The sequence below is a fragment of the Vulpes vulpes genome, chromosome 4, assembly GCF_048418805.1.
Source record: "Vulpes vulpes isolate BD-2025 chromosome 4, VulVul3, whole genome shotgun sequence".
Lineage (NCBI taxonomy): Eukaryota > Metazoa > Chordata > Mammalia > Carnivora > Canidae > Vulpes > Vulpes vulpes.
In genome coordinates this window covers 98,465,463-98,478,437 of record NC_132783.1, presented here as the reverse complement: position 1 = coordinate 98,478,437, position 12,975 = coordinate 98,465,463, and the positions used below count along the sequence as shown (strand labels likewise).

The 12,975-nt window shown below is 49.3% G+C and overlaps 1 protein-coding gene and 1 long non-coding RNA gene across 2 annotated transcripts in view; one reads left to right on the top strand and one right to left on the bottom strand.

Annotated features, from left to right (window-relative positions):
* Positions 1–11,141, top strand: part of NEURL1B (neuralized E3 ubiquitin protein ligase 1B) — a 38,516-nt gene extending 27,375 nt beyond the window's left edge. The window contains exons 3-5 of the mRNA XM_072756586.1: positions 2,925–3,644; positions 5,706–5,831; positions 6,207–11,141. Of these exons, the coding sequence (XP_072612687.1) occupies positions 2,925–3,644; positions 5,706–5,831; positions 6,207–6,451 (1,091 nt within the window). The 3' untranslated portion in view covers positions 6,452–11,141. The remainder of the gene's footprint in view (positions 1–2,924; positions 3,645–5,705; positions 5,832–6,206) is intronic.
* Positions 4,344–7,519, bottom strand: LOC140598645 (uncharacterized). The gene is made up of 3 exons (XR_012001177.1): positions 7,412–7,519; positions 5,402–5,503; positions 4,344–4,609 (listed from the first exon to the last, which is right to left on the bottom strand). It is a non-coding gene; the product is annotated as an uncharacterized lncRNA (long non-coding RNA).
* Positions 11,142–12,975: the final 1,834 nt, after the last annotated feature.

Here is a 12,975-nt window from a genome sequence, read left to right as displayed (position 1 = left end):
TGAGGGTTGAATTCTGAAGTGTCAGGCCTAGGCCAGAACGCTGCTATCTTGGGCCTGTCTCATTCAGGACAATGCCTGATGTGGACAAAGCTCCTTGCATAGAGATTGAGGAGACCCAACCTTTTCTGAATGGCTGCTATGTGCCAGGTACCAGGCTAAATGCTGTCACATAGGTTGTTACACCAGCCTCACAGGATAAGTCTCACTTCAGAAACACTGTTCTTTTACATAATCTATTCCTTCTGCTTGGAATGGTTACACCCCACTTCCCAGGCACACTCTATAGTCCCCTGGCCTTCAGTTCTTCACTCCATCTTCACTGACACAGAGGTCTGTTCTGGCCTCACTTCTGGCCAAGTCCCCCTTTCACATACTCTCAGAGAATTCCAGTTCTGTCACTCCTTGGTTGCCTGACATGCAGTAACTCACCCTGCCTTTCACAGCCTAAGTTCCTCCACTGAAACATGCTCATTTTACAGAACCATGCAGGACAGTGGCTCTTAGTAGCCCTCATCACAGTTCGTACTTACATGGTTTTATGTCAGATGCTTCATTAAAGTCTGTCTCTCCCACTGGAATGGGAGCTCCATGGACACAGAAGCTGTGCCTGATTACCTCTCTTCACTCAGTTCCAGCACAGCATTCGGCACATGGCAAGTGCTCTATACATTCTGTTCAGAAAATGTTGAAGGAATAATGATAATTAACATGTTTTGAGCACTTACTTTGTCCCATGTTCTGTGCTATTCATAAAAAATACCTAATTTAATCTCTGTAACAACATGAGGAAGGGGGACCAGGATTATTCCATTTTAAACTGAGGCAGCTGAGGCTCTGAGAGATTAAGTGATTTATCTAAAGCCACATGGCCAGGAAGGGCTGGAGCCAGGACCTGAACCATCTCCACAGGCCATGCTCTTAATTAGAATGCTGCGCTGAAGGATGGGCTCTTTCGTAGATCTGTTAGAGGCAAGAAGGAGGAGTGCTGGGGTGCAGGACAGAAGCAGACGCTGGCAAGGGCAGAGGCCCAGGGTGAGCCTTGGCCAATGCCTTTAGGCTTGGCCTAGCAGGATGGGTGGGACAGAGAGCCATGGGAAAGTGCATCACACCAGGAGGCTCCACCAAAAACATCCACTTATCTAAAGTGCTTTTTCAAAAAAAAAGGAAAAAAAAACCCACTTGTTTTATCTTTCATGTGTGCCTTTTTTTTTTTCTGATTATAAAACCAATACATGTTCATTAGAGCAAAGTGAGAAAATCTAAAAACTGTAATGAAGCAAATTTCCATCTGGTGATAACCACCCTCAGATTGTTATGTATATCCTTCCTGTATTTTTCCTATGCATTCTATACATGCATTTCCCACACAGTTGGAATCAAATAATATATTTGGTTTTGCATCTTTTGTCCACTTAATGTTATATCATCAGTGTTTTCCCACATTAACTAGTAATTGAAAAAGACATTTTAAAATATTGAGGTTTTCTGATAAGACTTGTAATATACATAATCATTGTAGAAATGGATAATAGACCAGTAGGCCAAACAGGTCTGTGAGCCAGGGTCAAAACTTGGATGGCCAGTTTATAAAATCTGCCCTGTAGACCGCTACTGGTGGGGTAGGGAGTACCATACCAGACTCTCACTAGGAGCTAGGGCATGCTTTTGGAAAAAGCATGTTCATTATTAGGACTTAGTTTTTTATCTGGAAAACTAAAAAAGAAATACTTTTTTCCATGATATAAATTATAGGATGACAAATCTTAGCCAGAGGCGTCCAGTTAGAGAAGTTTGAAAAACACTTTTTCTTGCTTTATTATGGTTAATGAGAATCTTTTTATCAATAAAAGAAACTCCACTCCTTTCCCTGACTTGTTACCCAGAGTGGCAGTCAGTGTTTTAGAAACCTCATTCATTCATTTATTCATCCAATAAAGAATGAAGGTTCTTTATTGGTGTCTTTTAGAAGCCTCATTCATCCATTTATTCATCCAATAAAGAATGAAGGTTCTTTGCCCAGCACTCTGCTGAGCCCGGAGAAGGTGGTGGTGAACAGACAAGCAAGGACTCACATTCTAGTTGGGGAGACAATTGGCAAGTAATCTACCAAAGTATGAAGATCTGTATTACCTAAATGAAATGGTTTTTTTTTTTTTTAACTATATGTAGTATCAAGAACGTTTTTCCAAACCACTAAAAATTATCCAAAAATATTTTCATGATGATGACTTAAAACTCTTAGTTTTCTGTCTTATAAAATGAGGCCACCTCTTACAGAAAGCTAACCTATCCAATGTTTGGGCTCTGTGCTGCCTTCTTTCAGAGTCAGCATGTGTGGAAGAGCCTGGGTTCTTCTCATGGCTTTGCCCGTTTCTGTGTGACCTTGGTCGCGTTCCTTAACTCCTCTGTGCCTCACACCTCCCTTCTTTGCTAAATGGCTGGCAATAACAGCACACACCTGAGTGAGAACTCGTCACACTTGAAGGGACCTTAAAATAATATCTGTCACAGAAGGCCACAAATAAAGAGCAAAAGGATTCACTTCTTGGAGCTTATCCTCTAGTTGGGGAGGCCAACAATAAAGGGTTTTCAAATGTTCCATAGCATGAAAACCTCTGGAGGGAGGGAAGGACGGACGAAGGAAGGAGAACAAAAAAAAAAAAAAAAAAAAAAAAAAAGAGGGAAGAAGGGAGGGGGGAAAGGAAGGAGAAAGGGATGAAGGGGGGTGGGGGTGGGGGTGAGAAAGGGCCTTATCTGCCCATCCCAAAGGTCCGTCACAGGACTGCGCTTCCTGATTCGGTGCGCCTGTGGTTCTTGAGTCGGTACACACCTGAACTAGAAAGAGAAGCGAGGGGCTGTGCGCGGGCGCCGGGGCTCCCCGCCCGCGGCCCGCCCCTCACCACCACCCTTCTGCCCCGGTCCAGAGAGCGCGTTCGCCGACACGCTGACACCCGCGCGCCTCAGCCAGGCCCGCTTCAGCGCCTGCCTGCCGCCCAGCAGCCACGACGCCGCCAACTTCGACAACAACGAGCTGGAGAACAACCAGGTGGTGGCCAAGCTGGGCCACCTGGCGCTGGGCCGCGCCCCGGGCCCGCCGCCCGCCGACGCCTCGGCCGCCGCCATCCCGTGCGGGCCCCGCGAGCGCCCGCGGCCCGCGTCGTCGCCGGCGCTGCTCGAGGCGGACCTGCGCTTCCACGCGACGCGCGGACCCGACGTGAGCCTGTCCGCCGACCGCAAGGTGGCCTGCGCGCCGCGGCCCGACGGCGGCCGCACGCTCGTCTTCTCCGAGCGCCCGCTGCGGCCCGGCGAGAGTCTCTTCGTGGAGGTGGGCCGCCCGGGGCTGGCGGCGCCCGGCGCGCTGGCCTTCGGCATCACGTCGTGCGACCCCGGCGCGCTGCGGCCGGCGGAGCTCCCCGCCGACCCCGACGCCCTGCTCGACCGCAAGGAGTACTGGGTGGTGGCGCGCGCCGGGCCCGTGCCGAGCGGCGGAGACGCGCTCAGCTTCACGCTGCGGCCCGGCGGCGACGTGCTCCTGGGCGTCAACGGGCGCCCGCGCGGCCGCCTGCTGTGCGTCGACACCACGCAGGCGCTCTGGGCCTTCTTCGCCGTGCGCGGCGGCGCGGCGGGCCAGCTGCGCCTCCTCGGTGAGTTCCCCGGCCGCGCGCGCGTGCGCGTGGGGGGCGCGGGGGGCGCGGGGGCGCGGGGGGCACGGGGCGCGGCTGGGTAGGGCCCGCCCACGCTTGCCAGGCTGGACGGGTTTGAGCGCCCTCCTGCCGCCGCCCAGAGTCTCTGATTCAGTAGGGGCGGCCCCGAAGTGCGGTTCTAACAAGTGTCCCAGGGATGCCCATTTTGCTGTTCCCAAGTCCACACTCGGCCCGCACCGACCTAAGTTCCCCCGTTTCTGTGGTTATGATTTATTATATCCCATATTAATTTTTAAATACGTGATGAATCTTAAGTGTAGGAGAAAAAGTAAATACAACTACACTTAAAAGAGGACATGAGAATAACAATGTCCACAGAAAATGGAACGGAGGCCTGAACCATCTTATTTCGACATGATTTTGCCTTCATTCGTGCCACCAATAGACACGGAGCACCCACCAGCTGTGGGCCAGGCCCTGGGCTCCAGGATGGGGCACAGCAGAGGACAGGACACAGGCCATGCACAGGAGGAGCTCATAGACACGCCTGAATGGAGAGCTGCGCCCTGTGATGAGTGCCACTGCAGAGGCTTCTCTCCCACTTGGTAGAATGGGGGTGGTGGTCAGGGAAGGTTCTCAGCACAGCCCAATTTTCATGATTCAAGAAGTAAGCCCCAATGGTAACAGAAACAATGAGCGTTTCATGTTATATCATTCAATTTTATACTCCTGATGCCTCTATGAAACCAATATCATTATCCCATTGACAGATAAGAAAATTGAAGCACAGAGAGATTAACTGCCTATCCCAGTCACATAGCTGGTCAGCCAGGAAGATGCTGGGCGAATCACAGACCCTCTCTGAGCCTCAGGTTCCTTCTGTGTAGGGAGGGAGTAACTACCTGTATCCTGGCATTGTCAGGAGGATGAAATGATGAGGTGCATATGATGCTTTCAGCAGGCGCCTGCCACACACAACAAAGCAAGTTTAAATAGTAGTAACAGCAGTGACTGCTGTTTTCAGGCAGAGGAAGAACAAGGGAGTGGTGGTCATTGTTGGTTGTTTTTTGTTTTGTTTTTTTTAAAGGATGACCAGACATAATCATCATTTACCCTGAGATGAGTTGCCTAAGTTCCCACTGGGGCTTTGACAAGAACTAAGCCTAGAATCCGTCTTCCTTACCCTCCTCCTTCCCGCCCCCCTCCTAGGCACCTCCAGAGGGACCAGGATGAGTCCTTGAGTGGTCAGGAAAAGAAGGTGGAATGGAGGTGATTACTTTTGGAGGCCAGTAGCTTGCCCTCTTGATTTCTACTTGACAGCAACCCCAGCACTGCATTATCTGTCCAACCACCTCAAATAGGGTGAGGGAAGGAATGTCTCTCTCACCTAAGAAATAACCCATTATTATCTATACCAGCAGTGAACACAAAGAAGAAAACTCATTCGTATTGAATACTACTAGTCAGGAATCTTGTAGTTGCAAGTGATAAAACCCCACTCAAAGTTACCTAAACTAAAAGGGAAACGTATGGATACACATACCTCAAAAGTCTGAGAGTATATTGGATGGATCCAGGTTTTGAAAGCATGTCATCAGGATCCAATCCCAAAGCTCACTTTCCCCTATGTTGGCTTCACTCTCAGGTGGGCTCTACAGGGCCAGACTTAACCTCCCAGTAGATGGGCCCCTTCTTTCCCAACAGTTGTAGTGTTCTCATGAAGGCCTCTTTGACCTGCATTGGGTTTGTAGCCTTACCTGAACCTTCACTGAGACCAAGGGGTGGAAGTTCTTGGCCTGGCCTGGATCATGTGAGTGACCGTGAAGTAAGTGCCCCAAAACAAGATCTTGTTACTGTTTCTGAAAAAAAGACAAGAATGGCAGAGAATAGTTATCTACCACATGTGTACGATTCCATCAGTCCTTAGCAGAAACCTAGGAGGTAACTCTTATCCCCCCGTTAGACAGATGGGAAAGCTAAGGTGCAAAAGTGTGAAGAGCCAGGGACTAGCAGAACAGGGCCCACTTCCCATCACCCCTGATGGAGTCTCTTTGGTCTCAGGCACCCTGCAGTCCAGCCCTACAACCGCATCCCCATCAGGGTCCCTCAGCGGCTCACAGGATGATAGCGATTCTGATATGGCCTTCAGTGTCAACCAGTCGTCCTCAGCATCTGAGTCATCCCTGGGTAAGGAGTTATAAACCCTTGAGGGGGTAGGAGCTGGTGGCTGGCCTGGCTCCTTCAGCTTTGCCAGAGCCTTCCTGAGGCTAAGCAAGGGTGGCCACCTTTCCCCGCTGCATCCTCTCCTTCCTCGGCTATACTATCATCTGGAGGTAGGAGAAGTCTACATATGGTATCCTCAAGGGTGATAATGGTACTTGATGCTTGGGGGAAGCAGGGTAGGGCAGGGGGCAAAGCCCAGTAGAAAAACATCAAACTGGTATCTATTGAAATTGTTTCCCACAAGTTCGGCCATGGAAGCTCTGCCTTCTTGGGGTTGCCCCAGCAGAACGCATTTGAAAACCATGTTATTAAGGTCTGGCTTGTTTTCCCTTTCTGCAGTGACGGCACCCAGCTCCCCGCTGAGCCCCCCGGTGTCCCCCGTGTTCTCCCCACCGGAGCCGGCAGGCAGCAAGAATGGTGAATGCACGGTGTGCTTTGACGGTGAAGTGGACACAGTCATCTACACGTGTGGACATATGTGCCTGTGCCACAGCTGTGGCCTGCGGCTCAAGAGGCAAGCCCGGGCCTGCTGTCCCATCTGCCGGCGGCCCATCAAGGATGTCATTAAGATCTACAGGCCATAGCCTGGCCCGCCAATGGGCCTGGGCCAGAGCCAGGTCACCTTTCTGAAGGCCCCCTGGGCCAGGCAACCACTATGGCCAGCAGGGAGTCCAAGGGCAGCAGCCATCCCATCTGCCACTCTTCAACAGTGGGCAAGGTGTCACAGTCATGGAGATGAGGCCCTGGGAGGTCTGAGCCCAGGCACGGGCTGCTTCTGGCTCAAAAGCGCTTTGCCCCGCCAGAGGCCATCCGGACAGCAAGCTCAGGAACTGCCTAGCAGACCACCCTGTCCCTCGGTGACCTCTCAGCTGGGAAACAGCATTCTCTGTGCAATGCTTTTCGCTGGAGTTGGGTCAAGTGTGTGTGAGAGAGGGTGAGGGGAGGGAGTGGCCAGAGAAGAGAGAGGGAATGTGTGTGAGAGAATGAGTGAGAGAGAACACATAGGTATTTATCCAGGGATCCTGGCCCTAGGAGGTTATTTAACACTAACGAATGTGCAATCCCGAGCCCAGACGGTAGCGTGACTAGAAACCGTTCACTTTCTGGGGCTGTAACGTCAGATGGTTTTGAATGTATGAAGCCTGCACCTAAACAGAACTCCCTTGGATGGTATAGAACAGGGACACTCAGATTTTCTAAGGGAAGGAAAAAAATAGCTCATTGTTTACAGCTCCAAAGCAGCAATGCCTTGGGGGGAAGGTGGGTGGAGAACAGAAAAGAACAATTTGCTTTTTTAGTTTCTTCCCCAGTCCTGGAGAGGAGTTTTGATGGGTGCTGTGGCCCACTGAGAGCTCTGGGTGGTGTCATCCCCAGAAGCCTCTTCACCCCTTCACCCCAGACAGTCTAATAATAAGCATAGTGCACTTGACTCCGTCCTACTAGATGCTTTTTGTCTGTACCATCCCTTGTTGTCCCCACAGAGAAGACAAGCGGCAGGTTCTCTTTTCCTGCGGGAGGGAAAATCCTGGAGGCAGGTGACTCACCTGGAGTTGGAAGGGCCACTCCATCAGGCTGACAACTCTCCACATTTCCTGTTGTAACCCTGGGGCCTGGCATTCACCAGCAGCTGTGGGCATCACCAGGGCAGCCTACTGGTGAAGTAGGAGGAAAAGACTTTGCAACTGGTTCTGACACTCAGCTTCTCTTTCATTGCTGATTACTAAGATGTTAAATGATCATTAAGATGTTAACTAATAGCTGAGACATTAAAATGCTGACATGGGAACCCCCCCCTTCCCAGAGCCATTTGCAGGCACTTCCTGGGACCTGGCCCTGTCCCCCACTTCCTCACCCCTGCCAAAGCCCATCTCTGCAGACTCCCAGACCGCCCTTGGGCTGATAGGCTGGCCCAGGCCAGCTCCTGCCCCCAGTTCTGGGCCTAACCTCTGCCCTAGGTTGTGCTGTCCCTTTAAGGAAGCCCTTGGGCTTCTCTGATTCTCAGTTCCAAATCTGTTCAAGATGAGGCCCAGTATCTCCCCAATCCAGAACCCACGAGAGGACCAGCATAACATTGAAAAAGCCCAAGACACCCTGCAAAGAGCAGATAACATTTTTATTACAATTCCTAATCTGTTCCTCTGCTGCACAGATGATGACAGGGAAAGAACATTCAGAGAGTTTATGCATTCATATAACAAATGTTTGCTGGGTTCCTGGAGGCCCAGAGCCCAGCCCAGTTGGGCCCTCATCAAATCAAATTCTTTAAGACCAATTGGTCTTTGTGATGCTCTAGGTCTTGGGCCACCTGTTGCTTCTCTGCCTGGAAGTGGTCATAGTGTTCTGACCTGATCTCAACTTCAGAAACTCTACTCTTGCCCCTACAAGAACCCCTAACTGGTTATTTTCCCTAGTGAATCTGGGAAACATGCCTCCATTTAAATTTTGTGATGGAAGTTTTAGGGGAGCATCTGGAACCCCAGGTTAGGACCTGGAGAAGCTAGGTGGCACTCAGTGCTCAGCTGAATTTGGCCAGCAGGAGCCATTTCCCCTATGTGGGGTGGGGCACACAGACTGTGTGGGAGAGGACTCATGACCTTCCCCACCCACCAGGACTGGTTCTCCAGCAGTAGCCCTGGCTGGATTGAGCCGGTCACAAGCTCTGGTGGTCTCAGACGCCAGCAGGAGGCAGCTTGTCTCTCCTGTCCTTTGCCCTTCCTAATGGTCCCCACCTGGGTTCCAGCCACCACCAGGAAACCAGTGACAGGGCCTGGACCTGTGGTGGACCAGGCCATGCCCCTGGTGACCTGTTACCTGGAACAAAAGGAGCTGGTGGCCTGTCTAACTTGCTCCGCAGCTGCTATAAATAGCCTCCCTGTCTCTAAGAGAAATTAAGGGGGTGTTTATCTTCTAAAAACCAGAAATTTCCTGATGCTCTGATTTATTCAGTGCTACAGAGGAGCTGCTCACATGGCCCTCACATGGCGGGAGAAAGAGGGAAGGGAACCCCTCTTTTTCATTTCACATCATTATGTGCCTCGGCACTGGGCTAGAGAGGCATCTTCACACATTAATCCTGTGAGGCAGGTCTTATTACCCCCACTGAGTCATATCTAAAATGCTACTGATAATAAAATGCACCATTTTATGTACTACCAAGGGAAAAAAAAAACATGAATTTTAACTGTAAGATGCCACAGTTACACAATTCATTCTAATCAGAGACTTGAAATGTGAAAACAAACTCTGCTACTTAGAATTGGTGAAACACAGTATTATTCCCATTTGGCGGGTAAGAGAGCTAAGATCCTGTGAGTGAAGTGACAGGATCACACGCAGTAGGTGGCAGGCCTGGGATCCAAACCCAGGCACGTCTGGCACTGAATCCCACTCTCTCCACTGCTTGGCCTCAAGCCCCAGGCAGCTTGAGGCTGCCTTGAGTTTTCTTTCTTGAAACTTCTATGGGCTGCCCCTGGAGAGAGCCTGGGCACCTGCACCTGCATAGAGGGTTCCAGCCCCAGGCTGTGGTCTCTCTGCCACCCATACCCTAGAAGGACAAGTGTCCTTTCTTCAGTCTCATCTTCCCACTGTCTCCCTTCTCCTGGCAGAGCTGAGCCATGTGAGATCCTGAGCCCAGCCTGGAGACTTCCTCCCATTGCACAGGGGTGCAAATATGGGGCAACATAGTGGAGGGGCTGAAGGCCTTGTCCCATTGCCTTCCTGAGCCTCAGCACCAACCCTCCCCCCCCACCCCTGCAGGCAGAGACTCCAGGGCTAAGAAGCAGGAGACCACAAGATACTCCCTTGCTGTTTGTGGTCCTGTGCCTGCTTCTTTCGAACCACCAGAAAAATTGGGCTGTTTGCAAGTCAAAACAAGCTCCTTTTCCTAGTCCATTCCCAGAACTAGGAGTCGTCTGGGATTTAGCTACCCAGGGCAGCTGTTCCCCTAACTTCAGGCACACTTTGCTCAACACCCACTCATCAGTGTGGCCTGTGTTCTGGACACAGTGTTAGGAATAGGGACTAAAGACAAAGCCCACAGGGAGTGGACAGTCCAGAGATGGGCAGATTTGTAAACTTGTATTTGCTGTCTTGGCATTGGGTCCCTGTGCCAGCACATAGTAGGTACTCATTCAAAGTTTATGGAAGAAATCAGAAATCAAGTTATGAGTACTCAGGGGCTTGGTAAAACACCACGTACATATGCATACAAAATCATTCAACAAACATCTGCTGCGTGCCAACTAGGAGTGGGGTGCTGGAAATGAGGAGCTAGAGGACAGTGCTAGCTCTACCTTCAGAAGGAGACACATTAAGAGGATAATGAGACCCTGGGACTTTCTTGGCCATTTGTTGCCTTTGAGGATCTATCCTGGTGAGTGCCCATGACCACTTTTCTGATCCAGAGCCTCCTGCATTCTTGAGAAGCCTCCTTTGCATTAGAAATGCCAGGCACCTTGCAGTTAGTGGGCTGCTGCCAAAATAGCCTTGGGCAGAACCCTCAAAGGCTCCACCACTTGATGATCACCCTCAAGTCCAGCCAGGGAGACATGTAGGGAGGTGGCTACCTGCTACTTTCAGGCTTCTGACTAGTTACTAGAATCAATCCCTAAGTTCCCAGAGAACCCCATCACTTCCAGGTGAGAAGAATGGGCTTGTGCAAAGTCTTGGTGAATGAGAGGCAGTAACCTCCCCTGCTCAATCCCATCTCTGCCCTAGTTCTGGCAGAGGGACGCCTGCTCAGGAACACATGGCCTCCTGGCATTTCTTGGTATTTAGTTGTTTTCCCCAAGCCCCTAATGAAATGACTTGTACAACAATCTGTCTGTGCCTTATGAAAGTGTCTGTGCACTTTTTATCCTTTTTAAATGCAACTTTAAAAAGTGGGCAGGGGACTAGCATAATAGTAGTATTCTAGAAATATGTGCTAATCACTGAAACCCTTCTGCATTATGTTTTTGATGTAGGAGTGATGAAGTGTATGTCTCTCATCCCATCCCCCCACAACCTGTGTACAGACCTTTTTAAAAATGTCTTTTATTCTTATTTTTCTGATTCAATACTGTGACTTCTCCAATACAATCTAATCTTTGGGGATATGTAATACAGGTTTTAAAACTTGGGGGGAGTGGTGGGTTGAGAAGGGTTTGCACCCGTCCTGTGTGTTGTGCTTTTGTGTGTTGTGTGTTTTGGGTTTTGTCTATTTTTATCTGTTTTATATTAACATGATTTTGCTGTTTAAAACAAAAATACAACTTTGGCTTGTAAAAAAAGAAAGCTGCTTCAGAACTCAATTTTAAGACTCACAGTTGCACATACTGTTGGGGAGTGAAGGTGAGGGATACAAAGCATTGCCAACCTTGAGGAAACAATTAGCAAAATGTCCATGGAGTCCTTATAATGTTTGATCCTTTTGCCAAGCAATTTTGGTGAAAATATCACAAGGAAATAATTCTTATCAAGGATAAGCTCTGTATGTAAAGATGTTCATTACAGCATTATTTATGATGGTAAAAAATTGTATAAGCCACACTAACGTCCAACAATGAGGGTGGACTTGCAGAACTCTCAGTTGCAAGTGACAGAAACTGAACTCAAATTGGTTTAAGGGGATTAAAAAGCTCAGCTAACTGAAAAAGTCCTGTATCGTGAACCCAAGAGCCCTCACTTCAGGTGCAGTTGGATCCAGAATCTGAAATGCTCCAATAGGACTTGGTCTCTCCTGCTTGTTGCTCTGACCTCCTTTGCTCCGGCCCATTCCCAGGCAGGTTCTCACAGCTGGCCACAGCACAGCGCAGATGCAGCCTACAGCCTCCCTGTGTGGGCACACCTGGATCACAGCCCCTCCCTGAGCCAATCACAGAGGCCAGGGATATACGGGACTCTGATTGGCCAGACCCCGCATTTGCACCCAACTCTGCGCAGTAGCTGCTCTCCTAGAACTGAGAGTAGGGGCTCGCAGTCTCCAGGGCAAACTGGCACGGTGAAGACCAAGTACCAGGCAGGGAAGAACAGTAGGCATCTATCTCTCTAAGGAAGGTTGAGCGAACCATGATACAGATATACCTAGGTGATAGTATGGCCCATGAAGCCAGACAGCCTGATCCTCACCATGACATCGGGCAAGACACTTAATCTCTTTGTGCCTTGGTTTGCTCATCTTCAAAGCAAGAATAGTAAGGACTCCTGATTTTAGGATGGTTGTGAACATTCTTGAGATCATGCCGGTGACGTGCTAAGCACCGCATCTGGCACTCAGCAAAGAGTTTGTAACACAGGAAAATGTTTACGTCAAAACATGGTGGGAAAAATCAAGATATAAAAGATATAAGATATAAAAGATATAAAAAATATAAGATATTAAAAAAGATATAAAAATCAAGATATAAAAGATATATCACATACACTTTGATCTCATGGATGTAAAAACAAGCAGGCAAACAAACAACAGTCCCCCAAATCAGACTGTTGGAATGACCAACAGGAAAGAAGCAAACTCTCCATGGGGGCTGTGTCAGGATATAGATATTATTGGACTTTTCCCCTTGTGTTTTCTAAAGTTTCTATAATGACAAATTACCACTTTTAATTTAAACTTGTCACTTGGAAAAAGTATTCCCCTTGTCTGCAAAAAACGATGAAAAGAGCTAGTACTTGCTGGAATTTGTCAGGAGTTCCGAGGCTGATTGTCTGATTTTGAGATCCAAATTTAGTCACAGTGTATGGTGATAAAGGCCTGCAAGCTTCCAGTGGAGACCAGGCCAGGCTGACCAGTTTCCTTGGGCTTCCTCCAGGCCAGCTTTAGGGCCCAGATTTCTGGGGGTGGAGCCTTGTAGCAGCATCAGGAGTAGCAAGGGAAGGGAGAAGGTGGAGCTGCTCAGGCCTGCTTTTCCCTGCATGCTAAATCAGGGACACCTGATTTAGTGACACCAAGTTTTGGGAGCAATGGGGTAAGAGTAATGAAGTTGCATTTATGAAGCTGAAGAAGTCATGATTTTCCTACTTTTCTCAATGAATCTTCACAACAGTGCTGGTCTCCTCATTTTACAGATGAGGGAACCAGAGTCCCTTCAGGGCAGAAGTAGGATTGAGCCCTAGATATGCCTGTTCC